Raw genomic sequence first — 18,917 nt, forward strand, 5'->3', positions numbered from 1 at the left:
AATGGTACGGGTGCATCTGCTGGAGACACGAATTTGACCTCAATTGGTGCCGATGCCTTTGCTGATGGTGCTGCTTCAAACTCAAGTGGTACAGACATATTCACCTCAGCGTCTTCAGATGGCTGGATCTGGACTATGATTGGGTTGAGAGTAATTGTGGGCTTCTTTGGGTCATCACCTTTTATGATCAACCTGATTGATCCCTCGGGATCCCAATCATCTTCTATTTCGATCATATGGATACCTCCACCTTTATAGTCTAGCAGAGGATTGTTGCGAACGTTTTGAGTGGGTTCCTTTGCCACGATGATCTTGTTATGAATCAAGGACTGTATCTTATCTTTCAAGGAGCGGCATTCATCGATGGTGTGCCCTTTCATGCCGGAGTGGTATGCACAGGACTTGTTTGGGTTAACCCGCTGAAAAGGGTTCTTAGGGGTTGCAGCAGGGATGGGGGTGACATAACCATCAGATTTGAGCTTCTCATATAGATGGTCAATGGGTTCAGCGATAGTGGTATATTGTTTTGGAGGTCTGCGATCAAAATTTAGTCGAGGTCTAGGGAAGTTTTGGCGTGCAGGGGGTGATTGATAGTGGGTTGGTTGAGCATTATAATTTTGGTAGACATGAGCGGGTTGGGAGTATCTGGGTGAAGTAGGTTGATATGTAGGAGGTGGAGATGACTGATAAGTTGGTGGCGGAGCTTGGTACGAGGGTGAGGGTGCTTGGTAATTTGGGGTTAGCTAGTATGTGAGTGGAGATGTTGGGTAAGTTTGGTATTTGAGGGGAGACTTGGTCCTTTGTGCAACCATCATGGCCCCTATGTGCCTTTTCTTGGACACACCACCGGACTATAAAGCCTTATTTGAAACTTGCAAGGCCTTGAAGTTTGTAACTATACCGCTTTTGATACCTTCTTCAATTTTTTCACCCAGTTTGATAATGTCGGAGAATTTATGGTTCTCAATCATCATCAGCCACTCATAGTACTGTGGGTCCTAATCCCAGACAAAGAACTTGTTCATTTGCTCTTCTTCTAAGGCGGGTCTGACCTTAGCAGCTTCGGACATCCAGCGAGTAGCATACTCGCGAAACGTCTCCGTGGGCTTTTTCTTCAAATTCTAGATACAGAACACGTCTAGTGCATTTTCTGTATTAAACCTGAATCTATCCATAAAGTCAGATGCCATGCCGACCCATCTTGACCACTTTTTGGGATCTTGGCTTATGTACCAGGATAATGCATCTCCTTTCAAACTCCTCATGAACAACTTCATGTAGATCCTTTCATCCTTCCCTACTCCAACCTACTTGTCGCAGTATGTCCTCGATGGACCCTTGGGTCACCGTACCATCAAACATTTCGAACTTAGGAGGTTTGTACCTCTCAGGCAGTTCGACATCAGACTGTATGCAAAGATCCTCATAGTTCAGTCCCTTGATTCCTTTGCTTCCATCAACGCCTGAATCCGACTGGTCAGTTTCTTAAGCTCCTTGGCCAGATTCCTGATAAGCAGATCCTTCTCATCAGACTCAGGTGTGCATGAGATAGGCTGGGTGGAGTGTGGCATGGTCTCCACATAGATAGGATTGTTATGGTGGCTTAGTGTATGGGTGTGGAAATGATTGTTTGTGGAGTTCTGAGGTTCTTGGATGAGTAGTGGGATGTTGTTTGGGGTATGGCAGGTGTTGCATTGGTTCTTTAGTGGAGCTGCGTGATGGTGAGGTGGGGGATGGTTCTGTTGTTTTGGGATATTTTGAGGAGGTGTAGGGTTCTGAGTATTGGGGAAGTTGATATTTGGGGTGCTGAGGGAAAATGACAGGTTTGCCAGATTCCAAACCTGATCAAGCTCTTCCTGAAATTTCAGTAGTTCTTGTTCTAGTTGTGACACATTCTCGTTTGGAACCTGAATACTCTGGCTATCAGTGGCCTCAACCCGTTCATGTGGATTCTCTTTCCTGATATTGTTCAAATCTTCCATCTTGCCTTTGCTCTTGTTCTTGACAGGACTAAGATGAGGAGTGGGTAGAGGGCCCCTAGATCTCGTAGAATAAGATGATGATGGCAGAGTGCACGAACTAACCTTTGGGGAGGGGAATAATAAAATAAAAGTAAAAACAAAAGGTAATCAAGTTAGTGAGGATTATAAAAAGTATTCTATTATTTAAACACATAGTGCGGGAATGTAAAGCGTGTCCTAATTTGGGAACCTCTTTGTGCCCGAGGTAGGCCTAGCAACAAATTGATGTGGAGAACTTAGAATGCTAAATGCCTTATTTTATTGATAAAAATAGACGAATCCCAAAACGACACTAAATAAACAATAAAAGTCACTAATGTCCATTGGCCTTATTACATTCATAAAGCGAAAAAGATAAATTCATATCTACTTGGTCCCAGAAAGACATTCCCCAGATTCAGCATCCTTGGCTCCGTCGAACAGCTTTCCTAACTTGCGAAGTCCCAACAACAGGTATGCTCCGGCTAGATGTCCGTCTTCGGTCCCTTCAGCCTCTTGACAGTCTTCAACCCTTTTGAGAAATTTTCTTTCCAGTTCCAATATGTCTCGCTCCAAGTATCCGAGCCTTTTGTTGGCACTGATAGCCATGTTTTCCATTCCTCAATCAGCTTCTGGTTGGACTCTTGTATCTCGCGGTGTTCGCTCTCACATTCACGGATACTTTTGCGCAGCTGGTTGTACTTCACTTGAGCCTCGGCCTTTTCATCTATAATTCTATGGCCTCGAACAAACTCGGGCTGGAATAGACCATCATGATTGTCTTCCAACCAACCTGTTTAGAAAGGAGTATAACCGGCATGATATCTATCTGGCTCGATGGTGTCTCTCCCCATTACTATCTTGCAATGCCACATGTGCTGGGCTTGGCACTTGTAGGGACTATCATCACTTTGGAAGTCAGCTCGAAAATAGCTCATCTTGTCGACCCTGGGTATAATTTGCTTCCTACCAGCTTGCCTCATAACTTGGAGAGGGACATAAGGGTAGGTTCCCCTTAGTCCAATTAGAATCAGGAAAGGTGCATCTCTGGATCGGGCGATGAACTCCTTTGTCGAAAACCACTCGAACATCCACTGAACCTGCTCTTCAGTTAGATTATCAAATAACTCAACCCATCCTTTGGCATTCTCAGGCTGAGCGAACATGTCGGGGATGTAATTCATTCGCTTTGGATGGTGGAAAGCAATGTGGTCATCCCAGTCCCTCCACTGAATTTCTTGTCGGTATTCGCCCTTTTGGAGGTGTTCCATGAGCCATAGTTGGAGTAGTAGATTGCATTCTTTGAAATGCTTTGCTCCTCGTTGACACTTTTCTAAGGCTCGGTATATGTCTGCAATGATCATGGGTACAATGTTGAACGTCTGCCCACCAATCCCCTCCATTAGGGTTTTGGTTACCATAGCCAACCTAGTGTGGATTCTCCCTTTCTTCTTCGGGAAAACGATCAGACCCAGGAAGCAAAACATGAAGACGAACACCCTACGATGAATATGTCCCAAGGATGTGATGGCAAACTCGTCAGGGTAGGTACAGTAGGATTTGCTATGACCGTACCTTTCATACGGTAGTCGAAAAGGATGTATGATTCCTTCAGGCATGTCACTTCTGTATTCTTCTTCAAACCCATCATTTTGAGGAAACCCCTACCTTTGCGGTTCTCATGCATTAGCAAACCCGGAGTTTCCCACACTAGACGGGCCAGTCCTCCTATCTCCTCCAGCAAAGGTGTCATTTCAATGTCCCCAAAGAGGAACACAGCCCTTTCACAATCCCAGAACAAAGTAGCAGCTTCTATGATCATGTTGTTAGGTTGGACCTCCAGGAGGGATGATAGGTTTCCCAGGTATTTTCGAACGAGAGTTTGATCACTAGAGTGTAAATCTCTCGACCAGCTTAGCAATCTTGGGTGGATGTTGGTGACCATGCCGAATATAGGGACTTCGTGCCTCATATTTTTGCAAGACAAATATGGTTAGGCCCTTACCCCCACCAGACTCGACTATTTAACATCAAGAATTAGCATGAAGCATTTAGTTCTCCAAATAAATGCACAGAACGTGATGATATCCATTTGAGTTTTAGGAAAACCCAGTGGACTTTGGACAAGGCTATCTTAAAGGATCATATACAAAACATATAAGACTGCAATTAGGGGGAAACATGTAAGCAAATAAAAGGCTCAGTTATACCTCCACATACAATGCATACAGGCAGCATGACTTATACACAGTTAAGGTCTGATTTTAAAATCCTAAAGCAGGGTGTTTAAGTTGTTAAAGCAGAACCAAATTTATTACATGACTCATATATGAAGTCCGAATCAGGCATGCCTGCTGGTTGTAGCAGTAAACAAAGGTAGTTCTATTTTTAGTCAGGTTATTACTTAAGGCTTGCCTAGGTGTAAAACCATATGCAGTAGTTATTCAGCGTTATTAAGACAGTTGCAGATTAAAAGATGATGTTCTAATCGCAGAAATTGTTGCTAATTTTATTCAGAAAGACATAGTGCGAAAATTATTACTTTACTACTCTTTCATGAATCAGTAGTTAACTAGACGTTTAGACGAAATGCAAATAGGATCCTAGAGCGGATATCTAATATGCATATGCAAATGACAGGGTTGTTAAAGAAACATAGTCCCTAAGGCATGATTTCTAAATGTATGCATGGGTTGCAGAATTATCAGAATATAACTTTGTGAATACAACTTTTATACCAATGTTATTATTGCCCTAGGAGCAGAATTTCTAAGAGATAGAGATAAAGCATGGATTAATGGATGAGATACTGAAAGTAAGAAACATGAATCCTAAGAACATGATTCCTAATGCATTGTATGAATTCCTAGATATTGTTTCTATTACACAATTAGGAATGTAAACCTAGTAACATATTTTCTACCCTTCAACAAATATAGCATGCATATTTTCCATCCCTTTTCACTAGCCAACTCCATACTTGTTTACAAATTATTACAAACCAAATGATTGAATTACATAAGAAAAATATAAAAAGTAAGAAGTTACAACCATAGGAAGCCTGATTCTGACTTCCTCTCTGAGTTATGGAATAAATCACCTTAAATACCAATATTATTCCAAAGCCTTTCTCATATCTGGGCCTATCAGAGTTCCCTAAGGACCTCAAGGGATCCCTGGCAATGCTCACTCCCAGATTTGCATAACCAAACAGAGTAAGTGCAGTGTGAAAGAGCCAGCCCTTATGTGTCCAGGTTCAGAGGGAGCTCAAGGGTCCCAAAGCAAGGCTCACACAAGAGGGGCAGAACCTAGATTCTAAGAGTATAGTGAAAGTGTAGGACACATAGTTTGGAAACGAGTTTGTTTAAAACTGGACTGGTAAGTCCATTTTTTTTTAAAGCAATCAGTAACAGAGGTGTTGGAAATCAGTTGTAGTAAAAACTCAAACACACAGAATCAGCAGTCACACAAAGGGGTCAAGGTACTTGGGGACACACAGGTATTTGTCTGTAAACACATAACCCTAGCAGGGGTCTGGTTTGGACATGCACAGCAATAGCTGATACTCGCATAATCACAAAACAGCCAGAAATAAACACATGGAAGGGATATGGGTTTAGGACATAAAGGACCCAAATCAGAATCACACAATTAGTCATGTATTAGGCACATTATAGACATGCTAGTTGAAGGACATAGACAGAAATAGGTAAACATGTTGATCATTTTTTGAGAAGGGCAGAATTTTAGGCATGCTAAGTAAAGCAGTAGACAAACAGTACGACTCAACAGCATGAGCCAGTAAGTTAGAAAGAAGCGGTGATTTACAGCAAGGGAACACATAGGTTGAGTTTCAGAATTTAAATTAAGAACATACCGGTTGAAGGAGCAAAATACAGAAAAAAGTAAAGCAATCAGAGTTCCAAAGCCTAGCCTTGGCTTTCAGCCGGCTAGACAAGGCCGAAGCACAAGTAGTAGTAGAGAAAGAAAGAGTTTTGAGTGTGTAAGTGTGTGTTTTTGAACTCAGTTGTTCGTCTTGTTAATGAAAGCATTGGGGTATTTATAGTTTTGAAAATGAGTAGAGAATAAGGTAACAAGTAAGGTTTTAACACAAACATGGAAATAATCACAATCAGAATCAATTATCACATGTACTTCCCTTTAATCAAGGGATTCCCGCTCAAACGTATACTATTAAAAGTATAGAGTAAATAATTAAGTCTAAGTACAAAATATACTTAATTGGGGAAAGGATTCAGCAGGGGTACAATACTACAGCAAACAAAGGAAAGGAATCAATCAATTCAGACAAACGGGTGGAATTAGGGGGTTTATAAGAAAACATTTGCAATCAGTCATAACTTGGGGAAATCAAGATCAATCAAGAAAGAATCATGATTCTGCACTTTGACATATAAATAGGAGGAACAGAAGTATCAGACATGCAAGGCCAAACACATTGGCAAAAGAAGCAACTAGGTATATACAAACATACAGCAGTAACAAGAGTAAGCTAGGGCTCAGTAGTAAAAGAACCCATTCGAAGCGTAGTAGTCAGCAAAGTCAAGTAGTCACATAGAACCAAAAAAATGAAGAGAACAACATAGCAATAGGTAGAGGAGATCTTTTAAAACTTTCAGTAACAAGTGAGGGAAATTCCAAGAAACTAGGGTTTTAACAAAAGTCGAGTTAAAATGGTAAGAACTCAGAATCAGATATGTCAAACAAGGAAAAGGATTCAAACACAAAGAACTTAATCGAACCAAATATTCATACAAAATAAATAATGACAGATTCAGAACTCGGATAAAACCAAAAAAAACCTAGGGTTTTCAACATGCTGAATCAAGTAGAAGAAAAGCATAAACAAATCGTTTGAACATAGTAAAATCATAAAACAACACTAAAATTATTGAAGAGATCTTTTAAAAAGAGTTTTAGAAAAACCCTAATCGTTGAAAACGAGAAGTCGCTTTGAAATATCGGAAAACCCTTAAGAAAAACACTTAAGAGGTTCGTAACACACACAGATCTAAGATAGATCTGAAAGAAAATCGAAAGACCTTAAAGGTTAGGGTTTCAGAGAACCCAGAAAAGTGAGAAAGACTTTGAAAGGTTACCAATCTAGCCGGAAAAGTCAAGGGTATGACTCGAACGGCCATGGATGGCTAGAAAAAGGCCAGAGATAGAGGTTGAGCAAGGACTGGACTAGATCTCTACGAGATCTGTCCATGAAATCACACAAACGGGCCACCGGGAGATATAGGAGACCAGTGTACATCTCAAACAACCATGGGAGTCCATGGATTGGGTGGGGATTGAAAGGGATTAGGGTGGATTTGGGTGGCGGCGGCTAGGGTTTAGGTGAGGTTGCAGAGAGGATTGGAGAGGAAGGGGATTCAAGGGTGGCGGGCGGTGAGAAATGATTTAGGTTAGGGGTCGTTTTTTGGGTTAAAAATGGTAAGGGGCAATGGTGGCATTGATCTGAATGATCAACGACCTAGATCAAAAGGGGCAGGTGGGGATTCGGGTTTGGGTAGGATTTAATTGGGTAAGGGTCGGGTTAAAATTAAAATTGGGCTTGGGGAATTAGGGTCCGATTTGGGCTAGAATTGAAATAAAAAAGAGGCTGTTATTTAAATAGCCAGTTTTCCCCTTTTAATTTAATAAAAATAATAAATAATTTCTGAAAACCAATTTAAAGGAATAAAATAATTTATAATACATAATTAACAAAATAAAAATACAAGACTCAATTTTATGAATGTAAAACATAATTAAACCTTAAAATGGCTAACATTGCAATTATATGCAATTTAGCTTTAAAAATACGAAATAAAATTGTAAAAATATGTAAAAATTACCTTAGCCATATTTTGTCATAAATATAAAAATTCAATAGATGAATTATCAAAATACTAATTTTGGAAATAATTATTGGGATTTTATGGATAAAAAGGGAGAAAATAAATTAATTTAAACCTTTAAAATTGTGGAAAATAATAAAATATTTGGACTTGCTTATATATGCGTATATATGTTATTTTGCATATTGAAAATATATAGGGAAAAATTGGGTATCAACAACCCAAAAACCAGTCAACTGAGTCTTCTCTACTCCTTTATTATTACACCAGATCAGCTAGCCCTCTAATCAATTCTCTTCCACTTGGAGGTGGTCACTAAGTTCAAGGCTGAGGGGGGCTAGGGCTCCAAAAAGCTAGTATAAAAAACAAAGCTTCCCTCACTAATCTTGCATGGAGAATCTATAAGAATACCAATAGCCTATGGGCTAGAGTCCTCATTCACAAACATTGCAATCTCTCCACTACTGCTAGACCAATTAGGGCCATTAGATACCCTAGGCACCCAAAATCTCCAATCTAGCAGGATAATCTGAAGGGCTGGGAGATATGCAACAAAGCAAGAAGATGGGTAGTCCACAAAGGTAATAGAGTCAGTTTCTTAAACGACACTTGGATCCCCAATCAGCCAGCAATCAGACAAATGATTAAGGGCCCATTAACCCAAAGAGACTTAGATGCCAAGATTAGCTCAATCCACACCCTAGGCAATTGGGACAGATCAGCCTTGTCCATTGACATTCCCCTAAATATTCTGAACCTGTTGAACTGTGTGTTCATTCCCCCTGTTACAACTAAGGATGATAATCTTATATGGGATTTGACTCCTAATGGACAGTTCTCAAATAGTTCTGCTTACTTTTTCCTAAGCAGGACTACAAACATTACCCATTCTGGGGAGGAAGGCTCCTTCAAATGAATCTGGAAGCTTCAAGCCCCCAATAAAATCAAGTACTTCATCTGGCTAATGACCCATAAGAGACTCCCAACTAGGAGCTTCCTCCATTCTATTGGAATCAACTGTGTCCCTCAATGTCATTACAGTAACAATGGACAGGAAAACATTGCCCATATTTTCTTTGAATGTCCTAATACTGTCCATTTCTGGAATGCAATCCTATCAAAATCTTCAGGAAATGGGTTACACAATGCTCCAGTATTCAATGGCCTCTAGTGGCAATCAACATGGAACTCCATCAAAAATGTCCCTTTCAATAACTTTATCTTTTGGGACAATCTCATTCCTTTTTGTCTATGGCATATCTGGCTAAATAGAAACAACAATTTATTCAATAACAAAAAGGAACAAATCAATGCCACTAACACAATCTCAAAAGCAACAGAGTACCTTATGCTTACTAAGAATGACTCAACAAAGGTAACTCACCAGATCTTGTAAAAATGGGAACCTCCAACCAGAGGTACCTACAAACTTAATACAGATGGAGCAGCGAAGGGAAGCCCAGGACTAGGAGGATCAGGAGGAGTATTCAGGACCCATAATGGCGACTGGATATTAGGCTACATGGACAATATGCCTCAAACAACAAACACAAGGGCAGAAATTCAGGCCCTCATAAGGGGTCTACAACTGGCAGAACAAAACCACCTTATTCCACTGGAAATAAATATTGATTGAGCTGAAACAATCAATATGCTATTGAATGGAAGTCTAATTTATGACCCTCTAATTTGTGAATGCAGGTCAATCATCCAAAGGTTGGGCAGTGTAGTAGTGAGGCACATCTACAGGGAGCAGAACAGGGTAGCTGATACATTGGCCAAGGAAGTAGCAAAAAAAATATTTTTGAATAAATCTATGACATTAGTAGTTCCTCCGATGTTTGCCAATGATGTATTTTGGACAGACATCCTAGGAACTGAACTAGTTAGATCTTTTGTGGGTTGTAACCTAAACACATGCATAACTTTACAACTATGGGGTTCCTTAAATACCCCAGCAATGCCCCTGATGTAATTCCTTTTGTTAACTAAGCATATAAATACAATATCCATTTTAACCAAAAAAAAAATTCTCTTCCACTTCACTTTTTTATTTCTTAGTTCTATGGAACACAAATTTCATCCTTTATCAATCCCACAGGTTAATTCAAGAATTATAAGAGAAAAAAAATAATCTTGGTCTTAAAAGGAGAAGGAATCAAACTACAACTTAAAACAACATTAATGATACATCACTTCTATATTGGTAGTGTGGTGCACAAAGCATCGTGCAAGATTTGAGGAAGGGTCGCACCCTTCAAAATACTGATTATTGAGTGTTCAATTCTCACTATCCCCTTCCCTTTCTCGGTCCTTGATTTAAATATTTTTTTTAAAAAAATGTACAGCTTTAAAGTTATTGTTGCCTCAAAAATCTGTATGTATAGCTATCAATTATTGCGGCCACTTAACTGCCATGTTTCTTTGTCTTCATTTGAGCAAACACATCAATTATGAATCAAAACAGTCATAATACATCCATATCAGCATGTCTATTTACATAACTGATAAGCTAGTGTGTATCTTAGCTTGCAATGTATAGACAGAAAGGAAGCTGAACTAATGCCTCTACAGGGCTACCACCACCTAAACTGAAGAACATTTACAAAAAGGAGAAAAAATATTTGCCCTGACTTGACTTACAAAAAAGCTATACACCCCAGCTGCTGTATAGTATACAAAAGAAAACAGACAAACAAAAACAAAAACAAAAAAAAAAAAAAAAAAAAAAAAAAAAATTTGCTATTTAAAAAAAAAAAAAGGACCGCCCTATGCACTAAGCTCCCATTATGTATGGGTAGGGTTCGGAAAAGGGTCGAATCATATTAGGTCCATTGTGTATTTGTATACAGACATCACCTTGCTATACTTGAAAGAAAGCAAGAGGAAAATCTGTATAATTAGATTTAACGTTATTACAGCATTGTAAATACCTTTCAATCTCCGCCAATTTCGCCATTTATAATCTTGAGGCCTATAGGCTTATGCATTTGATGCACTCTCTGTAGTGTGGTTTGTTTTCTGGCAGTCATGTAATCTTGAAGAAAGCCTCTGCCCTGATGATGAGCATTGGTTCGAATTAACATTCAGAGAGTCCGTCACATATTGAGATCGGACAGCTGAACTAAACAAGGGTTGCATAAAGCACTTCTTCTCAACAGTCTCACGCAGGGAAATTCGACAAACTGGGCATGTGGATTGCTGCTGAAACCATATGTCAATACAAGTGGCATGGAAATAGTGCCCACACAAAGGCAAAATACGTAATGTATCTTCCTCCCAATACTCAGCAAGGCAAACTGTGCATCTATGTCAATGAAGTACACAAGGCAGTCAGAAGGTGATCGGTTGAATATTTCACGAAGTACACTAGAGGAGACACTGATACCATGAATAACAAAACAACATAAACAAAAAATCTCCATTTCAGGACAAACTCATGAACGGTATCTCTTTAAATCCCATCACATAATCGGATAAAGAGAATACATGTTACTTCCACATTTGTTCAGCTGTTGAATAATGATATACTACCAATTCGTAATTAACTATACCTCAACTTCAAACGAGTTGGAATCGGCCATATGGATTCTCTATATCCATTATACTCTATTTCGGGATGCATGTTGGACATGTCACCCATGTATTGTGTCAGACATGGTGTTCAATACAGACACACACACTGCATCTTTTTTACTTGCATACATACTTATAGATTACAAGACAAATGCAGCAAGTGATATATCTTCCTAATTCACACCAGAAAATACACTCTTCTCTCCTTTCAACTAGAGAAGACAACTGCACCACATTCAGGAGAAACATGAAAATGGCCATAAAGAGGACTTTGTCTGGGATCTTGGCGGTGTATAAAAACTTTAAATTATGTAAATCATGTTACGGCTAACCTCAATAAACTCACATAGTAAGTCACGAAAAGCACTATCATTAGAGATTAAGCTGAATTAAATGCACCTTCATATCATAGAATTTCAACTACTCCTAGTTCTTCTGAATCATGAAAGAAAAAGCATACTTGCTGGAGTAAACAGATAATGGCTCTTAGGGCACTCTCAATTACCTTTTCCAAGGCACGAATTCAAAGATATCCTTTTGATTAGAAGAGTATTTTACTCACATAAAGAGACAAAAAGAGTAACCCGAGACGCTACAAAGGCTTTACAGTGATTTATACCCCAAAAAGAAAAATATTTTAAAAACTTTATTTGTACCTGTAGCAGTACAAGTCTCCATCAAACTAGTGATCTCCTTGTCTAGCTCACTACTACATTCTAAACTGACCTACACAACACCAAAATTTTTGAGTGACCGCAAATAATTTCAGCCTCCTCAAATGATATCTGTTATGGATAAAGCCCACTAGAATACATAATACTTGATTCTTGCACATCTCAATTAGAGCATTCTATGGCCAAACAAACCAGAAAGTAACACATACCACCTCTAGTAATCTCCAAAGAAATGCTCTGTCTCTTCCCTTTCTTTGACATATTGTTGAACATACAAGAAACAAATTCTTAATGCTTTGCGCATACTAGTTGAAAAGTCACAGGTTGATGCATTCCCACCAGTATGAGCTTCTCTGGTATACAATGCATTACGCAACCAGACAACCACAATATGGTTTTCATAGATAGGACACTGGAGAATTCATGCTATAATAATAGCCTCACTTTTTCATTTACGGCCTAATACATGATTTTTTTAATCCAACATTATCTTCTAAACCAAAAAAAGTAACTTGATTCAACAACTATTCTTACAACAACAACAACATACCTAGTGTAATCCCATAAGTGGGGTCTGGGAAGGATAGTGTGTACGCATACCTTATTCCTACCTTGTGAAGATAGAGAGGTTATTTCCGAAGACTCTCGGCTCAAGGAAAACAAAAAAATGGTAGAAATCAACAAGCAGTAACATATGAACAAGATAATAAGATAACTGAAGATAAAGAAACAGTAATAATAGAACTCTAAGAATACGAGAGTACAAGACAAATACTACTACCTACCGGTATGACATAGAAATACGCTCGACTACCCACTAACCTCATATCCTAACTCTCGACCTCCACATCCTCCCATCAAGGATCATGTCCTCAATAAACTGAAGTTGTGTCATATCCTGTCTAATCACCTCTCCCAAATACTTCTTAGGCCTACCTCTACCTCTCTTCGGACCCATCAAAGCCAACCTCTCACACCTCCTCACTGGGCATCTGCACATCTCCTCTTCCCATGTCCGAACCATCTCAGCCTCGCTTCCTATCCCGTCTTGCACTGGGGTTACTTCCATCCTGTCCTGAATAATTTCATTCTTAATCTTTTCTCTACTAGTATACTCACACATCCATCTCAGCATCCTCATCTCTGCTATTTTTATCTTCTGGACATAGGAGTTCTTGACTGGCCAACACTCTGCCCCATACAACATAGTCGATCTAACCACTACTCTATAGAACTTACCTTTAAATCTAGGCGGCACCTTTTTATCACACAAAATACCGAATGCGAGCCTCCATTTTATCCACCCCGCTCCAATACGATGTGTGATATCCTCGTCGATCTCCCAAATCTCCATTACCCTTGATCTATGTTGCTCGGACTCTCCGGAAATATCGTCGGGTGCGTGTCGGATTCTCTAAAAGCAGTGTAATTTTGGAGAATCCGATACGGGTGCGGCAGTGTTTCGGAGAGTCCGCGCAACATAGCCCTTGATTACTAATCCAAGGTACTTGAAGCTCCCTCTCTTATCGTTAAACTTAGATAAATAAACACCAATTGATGCACATAATTCAGCCATGTATATTTGGCATCAGATTTCTTTTACTTTACAGTTTGTATGTACTAGTGAACACATATGACCTGGCAAAAGGTCAGCTCATTCCCGCGTCTTTCCAAATTTTTAAAAAGTTGATTTTTTCATCTATTAAAAGTGAAGACTTTTTAAAATTGACGATTGCACCAGAAAAGTTGAATACATTCTAATTAAGTAGATTCAAATTGAACGAGCTCTCTACGAGAAAGTATGAATTCCATCTTGAGTTACGCCAAAAAGGAAATAATTCCTCTTTAGGATAATTAATTCCATCTTCTGCACAGCATTGCTCACATCAGATTTAAAGTAGCTTCATTCTTTTAACTTGAAATCAAACAGTCTTTTCACATAATAACAGTTGCAGACAAAATCTAAGTAGCATACCCCAGTTGTGGTCTGACCTCAACTTTCAACTGAAAGATATATATTGTCTAAGAAGCCAGATAGAATGGAAACTAGTAGGTTGTGTTTTCTTTTAGAGATGTATTTTCTTTTCTTTGCTCAGACAAGGCTTGAACAAAGACAAATTTCTAAAGAACTTCTTGTCTATCTGGCAGCCGCACTATTTTGTTGACAAACCAAGACCTAGGTTTTTAAGTTGTTCATTTGTTAATCTCGTCGCTGATAATGTGTGACCAATCCATTTTGCTAGCATGGTCTGCATTTGAAATAAGTGCCAGCTATTACTCCCTTGCCTCTTGAATAAAATTACAGCTTGATACGCGGAAAATCTGATGTTTTGTACTCCAGGAAAAATTTGTCCATGTCATACAGGAGGACGCCACAGGTTCAAGAAGTAAGCAAAATGCTAGATACTCCTCTGCTGTAAGCTACTTTTTGCTGTGTTCATTTCGCACGTTCTTTTCATAATAAACTGAACTTTCTAAACTTTATGTGCTTTTGATTACACTTCCTTTGCGTAAATTTAGTTGGTACTATTTTGAGGTTTTCAACACAGAATTGAACAAGCTCGGAAAGTAGGAATTCTGGGAAGCAGATTTGATCCGACTTAAAAAGCTAACAACGGACACCTTTTGCAAGAAAGAAGTCTACAAAAAGACCTTCTCCAAAAGATAATTAGCAGGATTTTCAGGTCAAAAATGATGATTGTTTTAACGAGATAATTGAATAACAAATCTTCAAACAAAAACACAGAGGAATGAAAGAGATTCAGATGGCTCAGCAAAGGTAAATGAATAGACAGCTTCTGTTGCTCAAAAATATAAGCCTTTGTGAGCTAAAATGGCACCACCCAAAGCTAAGGGTCTAGCATAAATGATAAAAGAACAGTCAATCCCAGTGTTAGCTGGGGTATTCCCATCCCAGTCATTCAATCAAAAAGTGGAAGATGCATCTGAAAATGGGTAGGTCAGTGCGTGCTTTGTTTGCCCAATATCATATACATAGCAAAGGCCAAGTTCAAGGAAAGGATTTTATAAGCATAATGGATAAATCCAATGTCCAATCTTTTGTCTCAGCAATGGCGTATCTAACAAGGGAAACACAAATGAAAAGATGTTGGATTCCATCTCCAAATTATCGATCCATATGCCCCCCCTTCCCCACAACAAAATTATCAGCAAGGAGTAGCAGGTCAGCATGCCATATCTGATTTGACTTTTTCTTCCTAGAGAAGCCGATAACACTAATAAATCATTTTTTCCTCTTCTGAGTTCTGAGCAATGATGATGAGGGGTATCAGAAGGGAACAGGAGGGGAAAACACGCATACCTTTGATAAGGTATCAATCCCACACTTATTGTGTAGGAGACTAGGAGTGTAGGCAGCCCCCCGACGTGCTGCTGCACTGAATCTTTGGCGGCCTCTCCGAAAAAAACTTATTGAGTCTGCTTTAAGCTTGTCCAAAACTATCTGTTCAAACCATACACCAAACTAACTATCTGTTCAAACCATACACCAAACTAAGACAATCTACAAATGGATGTCAACACTCTCGTGTTAGCGCAAGCAGCCAGTTCTTTCTTCATTTCTAACTCGTTCAATCTAAACCATGGTTCAGAGAAAAAATGATAAAAAAATTACCAAAATCTCAATGAAGGCGATTATGACATAATAAAGGCAAGCGTCAAAGTGTTCACCATATTCCTGTCCCACTCATCAGTCGTCCGCTATGTTGTTGGCTTAAAATCTTAAAAGTTTGGTATAACTGTCATATTAAGATTTAACTCGCATGGACTTCACCAGTTGTCAATGCTAACATAATCTAAAAACATAAACTAGCTTTGCGGAATCTATAATTAAAATAGTCCACTTCACGAAGAAGTCAAAAAACAACCAACTAGATACAACTGCCACTTATGTAAGCTAGTTCAATATATGAGTTGAGAAAAAAGATTCAACTCACTGAGTATCTTCTGCAAAGGTAAAAAATGCATCGCTATACTTCTTTGTTGGAAAGTTGGCAACAGCAAGAGGCTCCAGGCCATGTAAACCACGTTCCACCTGCACAGATTAAACAGGAACAAGTGATTCACAAGAAAAAAATCATTCTGCTTCAGAGTAGAAACACAATATTCTCGAGCTATTGGCTACACAAACCAAAGGAATTCTAAAACAAGTTGAAGTTTAAAAGGTTTCAAATCAAAGAATACGACAAGCCAGAAAACGCATCCTAAAAGTCCAAAACCTAAAAAACTAAACATCACAGACCCAAGGGAGCTACATGATTATATACCACCGAGACTACTGTGAACCGATCAAAACTACAGTCATCAATCATCATCAGATGTTACCCCAACTAAAATTTAGTATCTCCCAACAAAAAGGTACCAAACATAGAACAACAAGGAAAACTAAGGACAACTCCCAGCTGTAACACTGATGAACCTATCTGCTCCCAGAGGCTCCATCACGTTCACTCAAGGGGACTCAGTCGAATCCTCTTCGCTGAAAAATTGTACTATGTATAGCTGAAAAAAATTTCATGTATATAAATAAATTGTTGAATCCTCTAAACATAGGAGAACATTTTCTGAATCCTCTTAATCAAATTTCTGCCTTAGCTACTGTCTGCTCCAACCTTGGTGAGCAGGTCACACCTGTTCTTGTGGGCTATAGTCAAAGGCGGATGCATCTACTGCACCATGTGTTCTATTGAAACCCAGTATTTCCGACACGAAGCATATATATATATATATACATATGTGACTGATCACTAAAATTTCATATTAAATTCTGAACCATAATTTCAATAGTACAATAAGGTCAACACCACCACCTTCATTCTCAATTATTTTTTTACAAGAAAAAGAACATAGTACTGCTAAATTGGTACTGCTAAATATACTTACAATGCTAAGATCAGATCTGGAAGTAGTGTAAGAAGAAGAGCGCCGGGTCAGGTATTGAATTCTTGCACAAATTAGCCTTGTGCACACAAATACTATGAATATGGTGCTCACTGTAAACCCAATCACAGTCATCACCAAATTCACAGCTGAAGATGTCATCTTTTCCAACTTGATTTTATTGTCCAGTCAAAAGCCCAATAATCAAATATCCAAGAAAATAATCTCAAGTCTTGTTCTCTTACTACCATCCGAAATTAATCTTATTGTACCCCCAACACTCTTGAATAATTTACTTTAAACAGCACCCAAATTCTTTATTGTATAGATGATGCAATTTTTCTTCTCAAGATACCAACTTTCTCAGATATTCTCACACTGTCTCCATGTTTTCCCCCTTATATATGCAACAAAGGAAGTTGACTCTACTTTTAGAAAATCCCCTGCTGGATTTTTTTTTCTTTTTCAGGAAATTGAAACTCAAAATTATGATTGATGTGTCATCGACCTGGTCTCCTATTTGTATGGGGCGGCTGTTGCATTATTATGGCGGATTGTGACACTTAAATTTATACTCCTCCTTTTCATTTTGCTTTGCTTTTCCTTTTTGTTATCTGTCCCCACAAAATAATACATTTTATATGTTTTATTAGTGATAATCACAGCCACATAAATATTATAATATGCTTAAAATCTTAAGTTTCAAATATTCTATAGTCACCCAAACAATATGGCTTATTTATTTTATATTTATTAAACTTTTGACTGAGTCAAATTATGACAAATAAAATGAAAGAGGAGTAATAATATATTTTTTTGGGTTTCCCACTCGATGTTCGGTATCTGCATTAGAGCCCGATTATATCCGGATTCGTGCCGCGTAGGGCCCCTTTCGAGGGAAACGCTTCCTACCAAGAATTTTTTCATACACAGAGCTCGAACCCGAGACCTCTGGTTAAGGGAGGAAAAGAGGAGTAATAATATAGTCTCTTAGCTCTTGGAATGTTTCATCAATACAATTAAGTAATACTTTTCCTCTCAATTTATGAGATATTGATTTGACTAGGTACGAAAAGTATAAAATAGAAAGAGTTTTAAGTTTGTAATCTCAAACAAGCTATATATATTTTTTATAATTATAAATCATTTTATTAATTAAAATAAAAAATTTAAAATTAAATTACTTCTAATATAAAAAAAAAACTAATTTTATATTTCGGTACAGACAAAAAAATAAAAGAGTACCAATAACTAAAAAGAACGTCCAGGTATGAAAATAAATTTTAAGGATTTCTATTTCGTGCTTACATACTTGTCCTTTTCCTACGAGGTATAAAGGTAATACCAATGTAACTGCTTCATAAATTATTGATTTTGTTTGTATTCTTTTTCTTCTTTTTTTCGTTAAAAAAAAAAAAAGAACCAGAAACTTAATGAATAATAACTTTCTATTCAAGACACTTTATAGTCCTACCGAATTCTTAGATTTTTGCAGTAGTGTATATTGTTATCTCACTGTATTCAAAATCAGAAAACTAGAAAACGTCAGTTTAAGAAAACAAAGCATAAAAATTTCAGCCCACAAGTTTCTTGTGTGTCCTTAAGGAATTTAATCTTTTCACAGGTGCCCAAGATTTCGGATTAATTCCTCCCAGGATAGAACGAAATAACTATTCTGTAATAGCGGCACTTCAAATCACAGAATTTCGGCTAACTCAAATGGCGAAGCAAATCACACAAAATGCTTACTTTTTTTCTTTGAAAAGTAATGCAGAATGCAGAAGATAGAGGGGAGAGATTTTCAAATTTCGATGTTAGAAAATGAGGCTAAGCCTTTCTATTTATAGCCAACAAAGTTGAGTCCCAACAGGTGCAAAGGTGCATGTTCGTTGATAAGGTGT

General features: G+C 38.3%; 1 protein-coding gene across 1 annotated transcript; it reads right to left on the reverse strand.

Moving 5' to 3' along the window:
* Positions 1-10,300: 10,300 nt before the first annotated feature.
* LOC107790345 (RING-H2 finger protein ATL38-like) lies at positions 10,301-17,516 on the reverse strand. The gene is made up of 3 exons (XM_016612265.2): positions 17,020-17,516; positions 16,074-16,171; positions 10,301-11,174 (listed from the first exon to the last, which is right to left on the reverse strand). Exons 1-3 carry the CDS (start codon positions 17,176-17,178, stop codon positions 10,850-10,852), a joined length of 582 nt encoding a protein of 193 aa, XP_016467751.1. The 5' UTR covers positions 17,179-17,516; the 3' UTR covers positions 10,301-10,849.
* Positions 17,517-18,917: the final 1,401 nt, after the last annotated feature.

The sequence above is a fragment of the Nicotiana tabacum genome, chromosome 11, assembly GCF_000715075.1.
Source record: "Nicotiana tabacum cultivar K326 chromosome 11, ASM71507v2, whole genome shotgun sequence".
NCBI lineage: Eukaryota > Viridiplantae > Streptophyta > Magnoliopsida > Solanales > Solanaceae > Nicotiana > Nicotiana tabacum.